At 39.3% G+C, this 18,807-nt stretch overlaps 1 protein-coding gene across 3 annotated transcripts in view; it reads right to left on the bottom strand.

Moving 5' to 3' along the window:
• ZNF451 (zinc finger protein 451) overlaps positions 1-17,458 on the bottom strand; it is a 95,764-nt gene extending 78,306 nt beyond the window's left edge. Inside the window, exons 1-4 of one of the 3 annotated variants that reach the window (XM_032409583.1) lie at positions 17,140-17,458; positions 16,491-16,574; positions 7,618-7,698; positions 1,968-6,126 (exon numbers count right to left, since the gene is read on the bottom strand). In XM_032409583.1, coding sequence (XP_032265474.1) covers positions 4,630-6,126; positions 7,618-7,698; positions 16,491-16,574; positions 17,140-17,160 — 1,683 coding nt within the window. In that variant the 5' untranslated portion in view covers positions 17,161-17,458 and the 3' untranslated portion in view covers positions 1,968-4,629. Of the gene's footprint in view, positions 1-1,967; positions 6,127-7,617; positions 7,699-16,490; positions 16,575-16,803; positions 17,109-17,139 lie in introns of those variants that run through there. The other 2 variants (XM_032409582.1, XM_032409581.1) reach the window with 2 other exon arrangements.
• Between the last annotated feature and the right edge of the window lie 1,349 nt (positions 17,459-18,807).

An 18,807-nucleotide genomic window follows, 5' to 3' on the forward strand; every position in this document is an offset into this window, starting at 1 on the left:
CTATAAAGTCAGGCAAACAAAAACACAAAGTAGTACAAAAATATTATCCCACTAATCAACAGGAGAAAAAAAATTTAATAAAACAATATTCTTATCATTCATCCAGGAAGGGAAATTCCATAAAAGAATATTTTAATGGCTTACAAAACTCATTATTTCTGGAAAAATAACTAAAAGATTTGCATTCAACAGTGATCATCATCAGTTAAATAAAACTTCCGCCTGTATATTTTCTTAAGTGAAAAATGGAAGAATTGATTGGTTTCTGTATCCACAAATGGAAACTATATAGAATGGACCTGGCCAACTGATTGACATGCATAAGATGCACACAGATATCACAATCAATTATTGGACTAGCCACTAACATTAAGAATGGTAAATTTCAAAAGACAAGGAAACCTAAAACAGTGCAAGTCTGGGGCAAAATATGCCTCACGTAAAAAAAAAAGTTTTCAGTTATTGCAATCTTTAAACTATTTCTACAAAGTTCTAGTCCATAATTTCTAACCTTCATCAGAATCCCACTAAATTATATCCTCAAGAATAGTGAATGTGTCATTTAACTCTGTATCCAATTTTATAACTAGAAGGGATTCTGGATTGTGTCTATTCCAACCTCCTCATTTTTAGTACCTGAGAGGTTATCCTGATGTATTGGGCCCTTAAGGACATTATCAGTCAGGTCACTTAGGTATCATTCAGTAAATTGTTAGTATAGTACTAATGTAATATACCAAATAGTATCCAAGTATCCTGAAAGAGTTTATGTTCCCCTCAAAATGTTATCTTGAGGGCTAAGTAAATAAATGGAATTATAAAGAAGCTGCCACGCAGTTAAAAAAAAAAAAAAGTTTAAATGCAATTACACTGATAAGGAAACTGTCACACTGTCTAAAAAGAAAGGATAAAGTGTCAGCAAATTTACTGCTTTTCCTAATATTCTTGTTTCTTCTTACCAAGTAAACACATCCACTTATCAAATATAAGTTGTGTTACCATGGCTTAGAACAAGGTTAGTTATGAGACAAATGACTCAAATCGAAAACCTAGAACGTGCAGATAGAAAACAAAGCTGCCTTAATGCTCAGAAAACTGAGCCAATCACTAATAACTAAAAAGAACTACTCTGACGTTATTTAAATAAAGGGGGAGGGGCATACTCTACAACCTTCTGAAATGGATTAACAGTGCTATAAAGAAAACAAATTAACATTCAGAAGGAGAGTACATTTAGTGCAATTGTACAGATAATGAAAAAACTACAAGATTAAAAAAAATCACTGTACAGAACTCACATAAATATCACCAGCAACATATGCAATACATCAAAATGTTAAGTTTTAAACAATAGGGTGAAATTTAAAAAGGCACTTCATATAACAATGGAAACAGTTTCTCTGTACACAATAACTGCAAGAAATCATATTGTCTTCACATACATTTTATGTCTAGTGGAGAAATAACATTTTGAAGAAAAATGATTAGACGCATCCCCATTGAGAATACCAAATCATTAAATTTGCAATTATCCCAAAGCTTCCTAGAAAATCTAGAGATATTTAAACATCCAAGGTTTACCTAATGGAGCATCCTATGGCAGGCACAGTATGAAAACTTAATATCTAATTTTGAATTCCATATGCTTTAGGGGCTGTCTCCCTAGATCAAGTCCCCTTTTTATTTTATAACACCATCATCATCCAAGTATGCCAGAGAATGATTTTAAAATAAACAGATTAAGGATATTGTTTCTTCTGCAATCAAGAGACCAACTCATCTATAGCTAAAAGCTGTTCCCATTCTACTGCATTCTGAGACAGTCCCCACTCAACTAACAAATCCCTTTCAGAAGTTATCTACTTGATCAACAATTCGATGATTCCGCAATACCTTTCCACTTTTAGGAAAATTTTCTGGAGATATTTGCGCTTATCAGAGAGTGGTAAAGCAATGTTACTTTAATACTGAGCAACATAAATAACACAAGAGGAAGAGAATAGCAATGCTGTTTTATAAATATTTAAGGAGGAGCTACACAATGTAAATACAGCAAACACTAGTGTACTGTGCACTTAAAAATGGTTAAGGTGGTGAATTTTATGTTGTCTTTTTTCTGACCACAATTCAAAACAAAAAATTTAAAAGGAGCATGTTAAGTGGAAATGCCATTGCAGTTTCAGAGAATCACATCTTCAAGCATCGTTTACTTTGGTTTAGATTTTGGAAAATAAGAGTACCTCAAAAATCAACACATTTGTAACCCAGTATCTAATTCAGGGAAAGAAAGGGGAGAAATGGAAAAGTGGGAACAGACTGAAGTAGCCTTGGCTAATTGGGAACAACTGTGCAGCCACATAGACCAGTTCCAAGGTCTCCTCTCTCCAGTAAGTTCACCTGTGACTATTCCTTTCATAAAAAACCTACAGTGCCATGTCAAGGGCACATGAGACTGCTTGACTGATGTGATGTATATTGTAAACTATAAAAATCTATGATTTTTTTAGGCCCTTGTTAAAGGTAGTTCATCAATGCTCTTCTAGAGTTTAATTTGGAAGAGTTTCTACATCAATGACATGGACCTAAAAAAGGCGTAAGTAAAACACGGTGGAAAATATACAAAAATAAAGGTAAATGCTAACTCTAAATATGACTTGACCAAATTTGCTTGCAAGACGATTTCCTATATCAAGCCTGTTGTTTAGGCTTAATCTAAAAATAGGACCAATATAGTACTCTGAAATTATCTGACAAAATAAAATAGCTTCTTCTAAGTAGGGATGTTTGCGTCTTCAACCTCTAGCACAAATAGGGAGAGGAAGAAAAGTAGTAAAAAGGGTGAAGATAGTTACAATGGAGGGGGAATGAGCTTCAACCATCAAAAAGTGGGGCACTAGGGAAAATGTCAATTACCATTGTGCAAGAACTATGGCAAGAAACAGAAACCACACGAACCCTAAAACAGTGTTATATTCCACTAACAGTAGACCCAAAATATTTTGATCAAGCAGATGAAATAAATGAAGATGTTTGACAAATCAAGTTACAAAATTTTAAGTCTGTTGATAAAAAAACCTTTTTTTGGCTGCCAAGCAAAATAATATTAGGTGATGTATTCAGACCCCTCAAACTTGACACTTTCTCCATTTTTGAAGTCATGCTGCGAAAACGAGGATCTAAGGGCTGGTATACTGTACAGCCACTGCCTTGAGATTAAAAAGATACTGTGGGATATACAATTGAGGTATCTGCTGCCAGTTCCAGAATTGTGAAGAACTATTAATGGAACCAACTGGGAGCAAAAAGATAAGTCGTCTCTCGTGGTAAGAGTCTGACTAGATTAAGGGACCAGTAAACCAAGAACATGTTGAAGTCTTGATTTCAGACTTTTAAGAAATCTCTAATGGATATCATCATTTACATAGATATCCAGAAACAGAGCTGTGTGAGATGTTCTCTTTATGACATCCACAGTAATACTCTTAACACTTAAGGATTCTCAGTATCATCTAGTTTGATGGCATCCCTCTTTATTTCAATAAGAGGACCAGATTGTCAGGCATGTTTGGAATTCTCTTATAGAGTTCAGATTTGCATGCCTGGATGGTATAACATCCTTTATATCCAGGGCACTAATGTACATATCTTTTTTGTGTTTAGAGTGATGAATTATCAAGCTCAAAAAAGTTAATTGTTTAGAAGGTAGGTTTGTTTAAGGAGGTCATCTTGGTGAAAGGCCCAGAATATCCTGAGAGAACACCATGACTGGGTCTCACAGCTTCTTTACATCTGAGAGCTTGATAGGATGGAGACTTAGGCGTGATGGTAACAAAGAATTCTCTCACATGTAGCTCTGAGTGGTAATGACACGGTAGCCATCAGTCTCGATAGATAGTTACTGTGAAAATTTCTAGAGATGTTACAGGTAGGAAAGTCTTTTTCCAGCTGGTGTCCACAGTAGACCTGTAACATCTAGCCATCCCACTGGAAGCAAACTGGATTTGGCAAAATTTTATTTGTATTCCAGTTCTTGACATACAGCTTCATGGTTGATTCTGAAGTCTGAGAGAGCTTGAGAGTAGGATGGACTCTTGATAAGTTGATCATCCTGACATAAACAGAGTACAACAGACTTGTCATTTTGTGAAGATCTGACAAGCTGACGCCTGAACAAGGAAGCACTGATGACCTAAAAACGAAGGATCTGCCTCTGGTATTAGTAAACAAAGATCTAATAGTAGGTTATTTCCAGACCCCAAATCGGCCAGTCCTCAGTTTACCAGTAAGATTTTCCTGAGGAACAAATCTTTATATTTTTCTTTAATCACAAGAGGATTCAGATTCCTGAGTACCCTCCTCTGAACTTATTCTGGACCAGAAATAAGGGGTAAACCTTTGTCCAACCCAACTTAGATGAAAGTCTCTACTGCTCACTTGGCCAATAAAACATGAGTCTCTTTATTATATACTTCATTTGAAAAGTCTAGAATTTAAATGTTAGCTGTGATAATTCCAGACATGCATCAGTTTCTGAGGTGACCTCCTACCTGTAGATCCTGTTTGAGTGGGGAATAGCAAGTAAAATAGTTAGGATCTTGGATGACTATGCTGCTGAACGCAAACAGGCTATTAATTCTTGTACCCATGGCGTTCGGGGGATTCTCCCTTTTTTCTGTATCTATAGGGGTGGTTTCGAGGTTTGTACCAATCTCCTTTGGAATATCCTCTATTGTGATAATGTGCTTTCTGATCATGACTATAAAAGTATCGATGTTGGTTATAGTATTTGTTGTGGTCTCTATAGTCATTTTCTTTAATACTGTTTTCTTCTGCAACAACAGCATTCACATCTTGTCCAAAGAGGGAAGTACCATCAAAGGGCAAGTGTGAGATCTTCTCCTGGGTTTTCTTAGTGAGAGATGTAAGTCGGAGCCAGGCTTGTCTTCTGTAGTCTATTGCCATTGCCATAACTCTGACTACAGAATCCATTATGTCCCTAGTAGTACAAAGCTGCCAAAGGCCTGCATCCATACCATCAGATATTATACATCTTGCTTTTCCACGATCAAACTCTGGGTCATGAACCAGATCCTCCATATCTTCCCAGAGTTTACGCTGATATTGAGTCATATAGGCCATGTAGCTAGCAGCTCGGGCTGCAATGGAAGCAGCATGGTAGAATCTACAACCCATGACCTCCATTTCTTTTGAGGTAGAATCTAGAGGAGATGTTGTGCTTCCTCTTTTGCTGTGCTCTAATGCTTCTACAATAGGGCCCTCAGCTGGTGGATTTGGTTGGAAAGGAGAGGTATCCTTGGCCACAGGATATACCCTGTGCCCCATGAAGGAAGAAGGATGGCAATCAGCAGGGTCTTTAAAAACCTCAGTGGTGGCAATTCTCAGAAGAGGATGCAATGGAGGAACCAAACGTTTCTTAGAGGTCACATAATCAGGCTTCCCTTCACATGATTCTGCTTCAGACTGTAACGTTACTCTCTTTATAACACCTCTCTGTTCCATTCTTTTCAAAAGACCTGTGAAACTAGACTGACTGGGGTCAGTTGGCTGCCCTCTGTCATCAGCTGAGGGGGATTTGCAGTCAGCTTCTTCATCAACTGTGGATAAATTTTCATCCTTGGAGGTGGAGATGTCCCATGGCACTGAGGAGTTCTCACTTGGCCTAGAATGATGAAATCTAAAACAGCTCCTAGACTGCAGATCACGGATCACTCGGGACATCTCAGCCACTTGTGTCTGAAGATAAAGGATGGCATCCTGTCCATGCTGTGAAACTGAAGAAGACTCTACAGGTAAATCCTCCTTGACCTCTGAAGAGGCCAAAGATTCTTGGGGGACCAGAACTGGAGATGAAGGCTGAGTCTGATAATTTTGTGATGGTTTAAGTGTCTCTGTCTCAGAGATCTTAATATCTGAATTATTTTGATCATTTTTCTGGTTCTCCAATGGGTTCTCAACAGAAGAAGGTTGAGAAACTATCCTTTGTGGACTGCTGGTGCAACTCCCAGAGGAGGAGCTGCTGTCTCCAATGGGAAGAGGAACACTGCAGCTAGAGCACATTTCTGGGCGATGATTCTCAGAGGATGGCACCTTAGACTCAGGCATTCTCTGGGTTATCCACATGAACAAGAAAACCAAGGAAGAAAAAAAAATGCTTTTAATATGTTAACTTTCAAGTGCAGAGATGCATGTCCAGTAAGTAGAACTCAATTTTTTAAATTATTATAACAACAATGAAAGATGCAATCCACTACAGATCAGCAAGGGGATCACAGAAGTCAAATCCACAAGCTTCACTACCCAAAAACCCAATACCAACTACGGCCATTAATGTGGCACTCTGTCTATGAAAAAAGAGAGTGAAAACAAGCCCAGTTCAAGTGCTGCCATCCTGGCCTGCTGCTTGGTCCCATGCTGGGATAAGAAGAGGTGGTGAGACTACTGGTGATTAAAAAAATCCCATTCAATGTATGTAAGTCAACAAGTAGAAGCTAAAAATGGTACAGAGAACTTGGGAAAAGTTCCACTGAGAACAAAAAATATTTCTAAAAGTCCCCACTGCAGAGTCACTTTTAAGCCCCTTTAAAATTTTCTCCTGTTCAGTCTCCATGCATAACAAAACCTTCCAGTTGCATAGTCCTACTTTATTGTTTGTAGTTTCCAAGGAGCTTACATTATGTATTTTTTACCTCATTTTGTCCTCACAACAACCCTGTGAGGTAGGTATTACTCTTATTTGATAAAGAAACTAAGGTTAAAGGCTTCCTAATTTATCCGAAGTCACAGAATTAATAAGGAGTAAAGCTCAGACTAAAACCTACGTATACTGATTCCAAGTCCAAGTCTCAATCCCCTGTATCATAGAGAAAGAAGTTTTCTGGCCACCTTGAACAAGAGCCAGGAGTTCTCAACCCATCAAGAAAATAGCCCATTAATAGAAATTTGGGCTAAGACAAATGAAAGACAAGATTGCTACAAAGGGCTCAGCTAGTTTGATTCTCAGAGTAAGGGAAGTATTAGTTTAAGGGTCAAACCCACAACTAAAAAAATCACAGGTAAGAGAAAAAAAACTTTAAATATGTGAGGGATAAACAAGGTTAAAAGGAGTGATGACTGAAATACTACGCCACCTAAACCCTTTCCCACATTCCATTTCCTAAAAGATCTTCACATATCCTTCCTTCCAAGGTAAAACAAACTTTCTGTGGCCAGGTGGTTCTGGAAGAAAAGGATCCAGTTATACGTGGCACCTGAGGAGAGACAGGAAAGGAGAAGGGGAGAAGGGCACAAGGAGCCAAGAAGCTTGCAGTTTTTATTCCATTTTCCTTTTATCAGATACCATCTTCAAGGCTTAGAACTTTCCTGTGTTGTGTTATCCTTTCACATCCTCACCGAAAGTAACGAAACAAAACTGGAAGTAGGAGATATTTTGGGCCAGGACTCACTGGACACCTTTGTGGTTCATTCTACAGAAACAGGCCATTCTCTAAAATACTATAGCTCCTAAAAACAGCGATCATTGACTTGATAACTCTCTTTAGGCAATGTCTTTTAAATCACAGAAGTGAAAGAAACGCAAATCAAATATAATGTACTTACATCACTATGAGAGGTGCTAGGTTCTTCATCATCACTGCTGACCAGATCAATGTATTCAAGAACAGGTCTTAATGGTCCTTCCTATGAAAGAATTGAGCAAATTAACAAATCATTTATAGTTATTCAAACTAAACTAGTCATTTAAAACATCCCATTTTTGGTTGGGATTGGCAAAAATTCCTCTAAAGAAGAAGCCTATGGGTGGCAGAAAGTAATGAGAACAAACAGAAAAATATTCAGATACATGCATAAGAAACGATAAGATCTAAGAGTTTAAACCTCGGTAGAATATTACGACAATGTTCATTTTTTGAGGAAAAGATTATTAATAATAAAGGAACACTGCTACAAGGACACAGATAGCAGATCGTATGATTCAATGCTTTTTAGATGGGATGAGTATTAATTATGTTAGATAACCAAGCTCAAAAACATGCAGTTCTTTGACTAACAGCTCAGCTTTATCTCCCACTCCTATAGTCAAACATCAAACCTGATTCTTCATCCTCTTTGGAACCATTCTGACTGCATCATAGACCAGGCCTTGAATGCTAGGCCTAAATGCCTAGATTTGATTCTACAGGCAAAAGGGAATCAATAAATACAAAGATAGGAAAAACATGAGAGCTGTGCTTTAAATAGATTAATCACACAGACAAGTAAGGAAAGTGGGGAAAGCAGGATAATCAGTCCAATAATACAAAACTAAAATAATGGCAAAGAGAATATGTTGTGGTACACATACAAGAGAATACATGGGTAGAATGAGAAAAAAAAGGTTGGCTATAAAAAAACACAAACCCCCCCTCCCAAACAAAACAAAACCCCAACAATAAGAAGGAATCAAAAAAGTCCTTAAAGTTTCAAGCTTGGGCAACTGGAAGGATACTAATGCCATTTAGTATAAATCTGGAATACAGAAACAGGAAGCTGACATTCTTTTAGACATAATGGGTTGATGTACCAGTGGTACCCAAAAGTAACTGGCAGATAGCTGGAAATCCAGGGCTGTAATCTGGATGTATGAACATAGCTAGATAAACAGATTTGGGAGTTGCTCCCCTAAAAGACTAAACTGAAACTGTGACAGAGCCAACAAAGAAAGCAAAGAGGAGAAAGAAGAGATTTAAGAAGGTTCTCGAGAAAATGCCGGAATTTTAGGACTCAGGAAGAACTGCTAAGCAGGTAATCAGGGACTGGAGAAGAATCAGGAATGCATAAATTCAAAGAAGCTAGAGAAAACCTCAACAAAAAGTTGTCAATGCTAATGTGGCCCAAAATGCTGACAACCAAAAAAACTGCCACTGAATTTGGCAACAAGATTTTTAAAATGCCTGAGAGCAACTTTTAATAAAGTAGCAAGCATACAGAAGCTACGCTCTAAAAAAATTAAGTAGAAAATGAAGCAGTAGGGGCACCTGGCTGGCTCAGTCAGCAGAGCATGCAACCTCATCTTGGGGTTGTGAGTTCGGGCCCACACTGCATGTAGAGATTATTTAAAAATAAAATCTGAAAAAAGAAAAAGAGGCAGTAAAAGCCATGAGTAAAGAATATTATTTTTAAAAATCTAGTATGTTGAGAACAAGAGTAAGGAACATAGGAGGCGAATTCAGCTGAGGGAAAGATTTCTTAAGATGCAGAAAGCTGACTGTTGGCAAACCAAAGTGATATATTTAGTGTAAAAACTAACAGAAAAAGAATAGAGTCAGGAGACAGAAGCTAAGATCCAGTTAAAGATCCTCTTCCTGAGAAGAGGCATCCAGTCTCAAACATAACTTGTTTCTCTCTTAGGCTACAACTTCTCCCCAAGCAGAAAACTGCTATCCTTTCAGATAGGTTTTATCTAGCCACTAAAATAAAACCAGAGAGCAGAACTTCTGGGCAGGGATCATGTAATAAATAATTAAGATTTTTGCATGAGCTGTAAAAGTGGAGGTTTAAAAAAGAGGAAAAGAGGGAAAGAGTAGTTTCCAATTACGATCAACAGAGATGAATCACCTACCTTAAGACTAAAATCTACCACTGCTATGGGCAATATCATACATTCAATCCAAAAAGAAAGTAGAGGAGTGTCTGGGTGGCTCAGATGTTAAGCATCTGCCTTTGGCTCAGGTCATGATCCCGGGGTCCTGGGATCGAGCCCTGCATCGGATCGAGCCCTGCATCGGGCTCCCTGCTCAGCCAGGAGCCTGCTTCTCCCTCCCCCACTCCCCCTGCTTGTGTTCCTTCTCTAGCTGTCTCTCTCTCTCTGTGTCAATTAAATAAATAAGAATTAAAACAAACAAACAAAAAACACAAAAAGAAAGTAGAAGTAAAAATATGATAGCTTCTCCTGTTCATATAATCATGTTACATTTCGTCTCTTCAAGAAATGTACGTCCATAGAAATAGCACACCAAGAAAGTCTCAGGTTATCAGAAATACACAGAGGTGGGGCAGAGAAAGCTTCCATGAACAGATAGGGAAAAAAGGGAGATGAAAGAAGGTAATAGAATATAAAGCAAAAAGTAGAATGGAGAAAAACAAACAAACAAGAAAACCCCCCAAAAACAAAAAACCAGAATAAGGAAAATGGTCACAGATGGGATTTAAAAATAGCTGCAGAAATAGTAGAAAGGACAAGAGCAGGGAATGATGAGAGAAGACTATTAGAAATTTACTACTGGGGTCAACCATTAGACTAATATGCAACCATTTCTGAACTACTGAAGAAAAGTAACTTCATGATTCACACTAATTAAAAGAATAAAAAGAACCAAGATAGAAAAACCAAAAATGAGAAAAAGCAAGAGTCATTTAAAATACTTATTCATTCACTCAACAAATAATTGTGTACTTATAAGTGAAAGAGTGGTAGAAGATGAAAACACATATTTGAGACCACCAAAAAGGCAGAGGCTGGGTTAAAAAGAGAAGTATCCCAAAGGAAAATATTACTCAGAAGCAAACACTCTACACTTTAGCTAATTTTCACACTGGATACGGGAAAAGTTTTACCATAATGACTTAAAGAATCAAAACATTTTAGTATTCCATTTATTTTACTACTAATCAATAACATTTGTCATTGCTGTATGGGCTCTATACAGGCACTGTGCTGAACTTTTCATATACATTATTTCATTTAATCCCTAATTACTTTACAAGGTGAAATAGTGAATTATTACTATTATTCCATTTAACAAATGAGAAAACTAAGTGAGCTACACCTGGTTCTCTAAATATGTAACTGGCTGTGTGGTCATTATAATTCTGAGGCTAAGTTCAAAGTATACATACTACTATTGGGGGGGGAGGGGCGCGCCTGGGTGGCTCAGTGGGTTAAGTGTCTGCCTTCAGCTCAGATCATGATCCCAGGATCCTGCCCAGCCCCACATCACATCGGGCTCTGCAGGGAGCCTGCTTCTCCCACTCCATCTACCTGCCGCTCCCCCTACTTGTGCACTCTGTCAAATAAATAAATAAAATCTTAAAAAAACAATTTTTTAAAGAATTTTATTTTTAAGTAATCCCTATATCCAACATGGGGCTTGAACTCACACCCCCAAGATCAAGAGTCGCATGCTCTACTAATTGAGCCAGCCAGGAAACCCTACATACTATTTTTATTTTTTTTTAAAGATTTTATTTATTTGACAGAGAGAGACAGTGAGAGCAGGAACACAAGCAGGGGGAGTGGGAGAGGGAGAAGCAGGCTTCCCGTGGAGCAGGGAGCCCAATGCAGGGCTCGATCCCAGGATCCTGAGATCATGACCTGAGCTGAAGGCAGATGCTTAACGAATGAGCCACTCAGGCGCCCCCCTACATACTATTTTTAAGTCAATGCCTTATTACCTAAGTTTTTGAGATAGTTTGTATTCCTTCAATAAGAGAAAATGGACTTACTGCTATTGTCCCCAACTCTGAATAACTCATAACACTAACCAAAAAGTAAGTTATTAATTCCCCCCAAAAATGTTTATTATATAAATGTCAAACATGGTTTCTTAGAATGTTTATAATGACTGCTTATGTTAACAAGTATAAATCCATGTAGTCCTCCAACTAAAGGTATTTTATTTGAATTTGCTCCATCCATCAACCAGTAAACCATCATTCTTCTCATCCCTTTTGTACCAATAACAAAATCAAGGGATTCTACTCCCCAAGGCCACATAATTAGGGCTAGGAGCACAGGCACAAGCAAAATAGTTTAGGAACACAGCTGAATTAATATTCTAAGTTAAAAAAAATTTTTTTCTAATGACACAAAAAGCTTTCACTCCTGTCAGAAAAATGATTCTCATACAAAGCCACACACCAATTACCTACTACTACAGTTGACCTTTGAAGAACATGAGGGTTATGGGCTCTGACTCTCCCTCCCACCACACAGAATTGAAAATCTACATGTAACTTTTGACTCCCCGAAAATGTAACTACTAAAAGCCTACTCTTGACTGGAAGTCTCACCAGTAACAGTTACTACATATTTTGTACGTTGTATATATTATATACTGTATTCTTACAATAAAGCTAAACAAAGTATTATGGAAATCATAAGGGAAATACATTTAAAGTACTGTAAAAAATCTTATCTGCATACAAGTGGACCCATGTAATTCAAACCCATGTTGCTCGACGGTCAAGTGTAAGTGGATGTCAATACACTAAGATATGGTCTACAAGAAATGGTAGTTTACCCCAGTCTAAAACAAAGAATATGGATTTGAGCATAGATGCACAACTCTAATCTAAGACCTTAAATATAGGGGCGCCTGGGTGGCTCAGTCGTTAAGCGTCTGCCTTCTGCTCAGGTCATGATCCCAGGGTCCTGGGGTCGAGTCCCACATGGGGCTACCTGCTCAGCGGGAAGCCTACTTCTCCCTTTCCCACTCCCCTGCTTGTGTTCCCTCTCTCACTGTCAAATAAATAAACAAAATCTTAAAAAAAAATAAATTAAATAAATAAAACCTTATATATAATACATACTTTTTTTGATATATTTCCATATATAGAAGTTAGGGATATAGTTTACTTCTGTAGTCCTACCCAGTTCAAAAATTTCGAATGGTTCCCAACTGACTACTTTAAGTTCAAATTTAGGCCACAATTCAAGATCTACACTATCCGGCCCACCCTTTCTCTCCTATTTAAAAAATTTTTATCCTCCAGAACTACACATAATCGTCTCTGCTTTTCCCATTTTGATGCTTTCCTTATTTCTTTTCAAAATGCGCTTTTAAATACAAATACTAAATGTTATTTATGCCAAAAAGTCTGCCTTTTTTAAAAATAGCACCATGTACTTTTTATAAAAGAACTACTTTCTACTAGAACTTTTTTTTTTTAAGATTTTATTTATTTATTTGTCAGAGAGAGAGAGCACGCGCGCAAGCAGGGGGAGCAGCAGGGGGAGAAGCAGGCTCCCCCCCAAGCAAGGAGCCTGATGCAGGACTCGATCCCAGGACTCTGGGATCACGACCTGAGCCAAAGGCAGTTGATTAACCGACTGAGCCACCCAGGCGTCCCTCTACTAGAACTATTTACACAGTTCTCATCACCTATTTTATCTCCCACATTGAAATATGGACACTTATAGGCAGGATATATTTCCAATTAATCTTTGTAGTTCTAGAGTACCTCCTTCAGGACTTTGCATATCATGAGCTCCAACATTATTTTTATTTATTGACCTAATTACAGGCCCAAGACACCCAGCCAAAAGATACCTTGATATTTTTGCCCATGACCCCTTTCTACTGTAGTTAAAGTATTATCCTTTCACCTGCGTGCTTCTGAAGTTATTTATGAAATTACACCTTGATTTTCTTCACTATTTCTACATGCTCAATGATTTCACATAATACCAATAACCTTGGCTGAAACCTAAATCTCACGTGCTATTACTGAGATTACAATACGTTGTCTCAGCAGTTTTTATATCTTTGTATCTAAAGCAGCACTGTGAAAATGTCATCAGCTCTTAGCTAAAATAAGTTTTCTGGGAGTAAATTAACTAAAATATCTGCAGTTTCAAAGACAGAAAGATGGTGGCTGAATAAGGGATCAGAGAGGTATTCTCACTCTTGGAAAGCTTGCATTCACATCACTTCACTTTAACAAAAAACCTACATTAGTACCCATTTTCACTAACTGAAGGAAATCTGAAGAGGATTTTAGCTTATACCAAAAAAAAAAAAAATTTAAAAAGCCAAACTACTGTACAGTGTTTGTCTTGTTGCAAGCCATTATAGAAGCAGCATGCACCCCAAGCAGCGAGAGTAGCGCAGCCAAGCAAGCTCCTTCCCTGGGAACTAAACTCAGCCTCTCACTGCCACAGCTTTGAATTATCTGCAAGCACCTGTCCGTATCTTGATTTATTTTGTGCATCCGTTAGCAAGATGTGTCCTCCTTAGGAGGACAAAAAAGCCTAAAAGGGGTTATTTTTTTGGTCTGGAAATGCTAAAAAATTTTCCATATAAATTAATGGTAACTGCTTCTTCACTTTATGCCATCTTAGTTTAAGGAAGTTTTCAGAGGTTTCAAAGATTTCTACTTTCCAATAGTGGGGTGCGGGGCAGGGAGTGGGTGGAGACACACCTATACTACTTAACAGAAAATGAGAGCAAAATCTTGAAGTTTTTGTTATGGTAACATTCTCATTTGAGATCACAAAGTTACTGACTTTGCAAAATCAAACAGTACACTTACAAATAGTGCAGTTCTCTGTATGTACATTTCAAAAAAAAAAAAAAATTTTAAATGAAAGAACTCATTTTTGCACCTCCACATCCTTATTATTTCTTCCCTTCAGCATGCTGTTTGGTTCCAGATACTATATATTTTGCAAACCACATAAAGACTGCTGTGCCACCATGTGGATTAAAGATGGGAAAATTAGATTAATGAGAGTGAACTAAGAAATTCAAACCAGAGTAAATCAAGAAGCAACACCATAATGTCCTTTTTGTATCTGTAGGAATCTTAAGCAGAGAACAGTCTGTTACCTTTACTGCATAAGCATTACCTGAAGGAGTCAAGTATAAGATTAGTTTACAGAAAGAAGTAGAAGGTCTGTCTCTGAATTTATTTTGAAATAGAATTAAGGTTTCATTAATTATCATTTAAGTGTTATCACTAAAAATGTAGAAGAAATGTTTTTAATAGGTTTCTTCTACTATTGTAATTGCACTTATTACATATAATTCTTCATTTGCACTATCAGAACTTTGAACCTTTCTTTGCCAAGCCCTAGGGATAAACAGAAGATGTTGGATCGAGATGAATACACAATGCACTGATTGTATATTTTTTATTCTTCAGGCAAAGATATACAGATTCTCTACATTTAAAATTTAAAAGACTATTTAAAACTTAAGAATATTTTAAACTTCAGCTTAATACCTTATTAAGCTTGTTAATCCAAGTTATACTATAATTTTTCACTCCGCAAGTACCAAAAAAAGGTTTCAAATCTTTTTATTAATTCCATCTGTGATTCTCAAAGCAAGGCCCATAGTTTATAAAGTATGTCATTCCTTTATTTGCACAAAACATCAAGATAAATATTCTCCAAATATACCAATATTCAGAAACCTGAAATATTTGTCCTAAGGAACATGGAATCCCATTACCAACATACTTTAGTCCACCGTGAAGAAGGGGTAGGATACAATTCGATTCACCCCGATCCCGGAAATTCTTCTAAGTTAAAATGAGGACAGAGAACACCTGAAGCTAATTTAACAGTGTATGTTAACTATACCGGAATTGAAATAAAAGGACAAAGCACAATACGCACTGGCAATGGTGAAGAAAGCTCCCACACACACACACACAAAATCTTGTGAAAGACTCCTAAATAAACCCATTAAACCACAAAACAACAACAGATCACCACAACGGCCCCTTGTTGGGGTATGTAAAGGATATCATTTAATAACCAGCTTAACAAAGTGCCCCAAATCAATGAACACAAATACACATCCGACAATCTATTAAAGAAAAATTATACATCTTTAACAGCAAACCTCAACTAATCACTGGTTTGGAGAAGTTTTTAGCTGGCTAAGATACCACTTTAAACAGAACCTTTGTTTTGGGTGAAAACCATCCGAAAATACATCATAACCCCCTCCCCGCTAAACCAAGGCTTTACAAAGCATGGTTCACAGATTCATATTTCCTTTCATTTGTTCCACAGTGAAGATTCCTGGGTCCCACCTGCAGATTCTGATTCAGTCGGTGTGGAGTGAGGCCCAGGAATCTGCACATTTACACTTCCTAATGCTGAGAGACCACTGTCCCAAAGGGAAGGAAGTCTGAAAACCATGTGTGTTCCTGGTGATGCAGGGATCTTCATTATGAACACCAACTCTTGCACTATGCTGTAACATGATGATCTCAGACGTTGGTGAAGTCTTCAAGCTATTTGCCTTCATGTTATGAAGCTACAGAACACTCAGATTTTGAGTTCTTGCAACCCTTCTTGTTTTCTACCTCCTTCCTCATCATCAGCCGACCCTTCCCTCTAACCTGCAGGTCATCTCTGAAAGGACGCTCTTGCCCTGCTTCCACACACACTCTAAAAGACCAGAACTTTGCCTAGATGAAGTATAAAATGGCGCTCAGGAAGGCACGAGAAGCGTGATTCAATGCGCAACATGTCCTTTCGGGCACAGTCTTTGCGGTGGCCACTGTAGGTGCTCAGAGACCCCCCCCCTTCGGGAAATGTCCTAATCCTATGCCACGCTCCCCAGTGTCTAGTACCTGCGAGACATTCATACCTCGCTGCTGAACGATGAACGGGACAGGTGAGGTATCATCACATAATGGCTTACCACGCATAGGTTTGGGATTCTGGGAAAAACCCGAATATCGTTGCTACTTACACTGACAAACTGAATGTCATCTTCGTTTTCATCCGTTGTTGCCTCAGATGCCTCAGGCCCGGCTGGAGGGACAGACTCTATTATCTATAAAGATAAGGCAGAACATGCTTATCTATATACAGCCACATACTTGCAGGAAGAGATTTGTCCCAAAAGCAACGAAAAAGGAAGAGCTCTGTAACACAGCAAGCTCTTGAGAAAACCGAACTGAGCACAACTGCATGCAAATCCGACCAAGAACAGGACTCGATGGAGTCGGCTTATGGCTCTGCAGACGTGGAGCCAGAGGGAGCCGACGCCGAAAACGACTTACCTGCCCCTGCGAATTCCCCAATCTCCTCCAGGAGGAGGGATGCACGCACACCGCCGAAGAGCGAGCCTGTCTCAAAATGTCGCTCTCACGGCCAGAGCAGCCGCAACAGCGACCTCCGGGGCCGGCGCAGGGGGCCGGGGGCGGCCGGGCGGCCATTGTTACCGCTGGTTCCTCGTTCAGACCCGCACCAGGCCCGAACGCTGGGCTCGGCCCGAGACGCGGAGGCTATCGCCCCGCCGCTGCGGCTCCGCCGCGCACCAGGCCTCACACTCGACAAAACACAAAGCCCTTCCCGGCTCGGCTGAGAATGCCGCGGCCCAACGCTCGACCACTCACCTCCGACCCCGGGTCTCCCATTTCTCCGACGGCCTAACTGACAGCACCACCGCTCCTGCGGCCCCCGCCGCCGCCGCCGCCGTCGCTGCTGCCCCCGCTGCAGCCGCCTCCACCGCCGCCGCCGCCACGACTTCCCTTCCCGCCCAGCACCGCTTCGCGCCGCCGTGACCCGCCCCTGCGTGAGCGCCGACGCCGCCGACGCCACCGACGCCGCGGGCGGAAAGAGGTGTGAAACCGCTTCAAAAGGAGAAGCCGGCTCTGGCCCGCTATCCCCCGGAGCTTCTTTCTCACAGTCCCGGCCTGCCTTCCCCGGGCCGCGCAGGATGCTGGGAGTTGTAGTTCTGCTCGTTCCTGAGCCGGTCCGGCTTCGGCGGAAAAGAGAGGAAAAGGACTCCAAGGTGTGGCGCATGCGTTTTGCCACGCTGACGTCAGCTGCAGCTTTGCAGAGCCGTGGGCCCGCTAGGGTCTGTTTCACAGTGAAGGGCCGTAACGAGGTTGTGGTGGGGGGTTTGGAATTGGATATTGTATGGGTGTGGAAGCGAAGCTCACCGGCATCGGTTTTGGCCGTAAATACGGATGATGGGGGCTAAATTCTCATCTTCCTTTTCCTTTCCTTTCCTTTTCTTTTTTTCTTTTTTTTTGCAATGGGCCTGGAATGTGGAGGCTTAGTTGAATTTTGTGATAAGGAAAGAAATCCAAGGTGTCCTTATGTTACTCACCTAGCTTCATTCTCTGAGCCACAGCATATATTAATACACCTGAGAAGGAAAATTGAGGACCAGAGTTCCGCTCACCAGGTTGCCCTGAAGAAAACTGGCGAAGCAACAGAGTCTGGGGCCCAAGATGACAGGGGGCCAAGGCCTAGCTAACTATCACTAAGCCCTAGACCAGTGATAATAACGTGCTGTTTAAGGATATTCTCAGATACTACCTTACTAAAATAGCTTACCTTTTTTCAGTGTTCACAGTCAAAAAGCACTCTATAAAATAGTTCACTCATGTTCACCTGTGTGGTTTTTCTCACTTTATTATCTTACAAAAAAATCCGGCTTTTTTTTCACACCGACAATTTTGAAAAGGATCTTTTAAGCCGGAAAATTCTTTTACATCTTAGATGCCTGTTTTTGCCTGTCTATATGCAAATCTACCATCTGAGTATTTATGTCTATAGTAATTATCCTTAATATTTGGTATTTCCTGCATTTCCAGCAAGTGCTTTATGATTTCATTTGCTTTTCTACCTAAGTTTGAGAATTCTAGAAGCAAACTGAGAATGAGAGACCAGTTACAGGTAGGAATTAATGGGTAAAACTCCTGGAAAACAAGCTTTATATGGCTAGAGCCCCCAAATGCTCACACTCTTCAATTCAGTTGTCATTGCAAGGCTTTATCCTGAGGACATTTTAATCTGTAGGAAAATCTTTATGCAAAATATTATTTATCATAGACGTGTCTGTAATAGAAAAATTGGAAAACATTTAAATGTCTAGTGATTGGGAAATGAAATGGTTAAGCTTTGGCATGTACTCTATACTATAGAGTGTTTTTATCTCCACTGAAAATGTTTAGCCAAAATTTCTAAATTCCTATTTTTCAAAAATGCAAGATATATAATATTGGAACCATGTCAAACCACCAAGCCATGCCTGAAATAGGAAAACTACCTAT

This window comes from Phoca vitulina, unplaced genomic scaffold (genome assembly GCF_004348235.1).
Source record: "Phoca vitulina isolate PV1807 unplaced genomic scaffold, GSC_HSeal_1.0 scaffold11, whole genome shotgun sequence".
Taxonomy (NCBI): domain Eukaryota; kingdom Metazoa; phylum Chordata; class Mammalia; order Carnivora; family Phocidae; genus Phoca; species Phoca vitulina.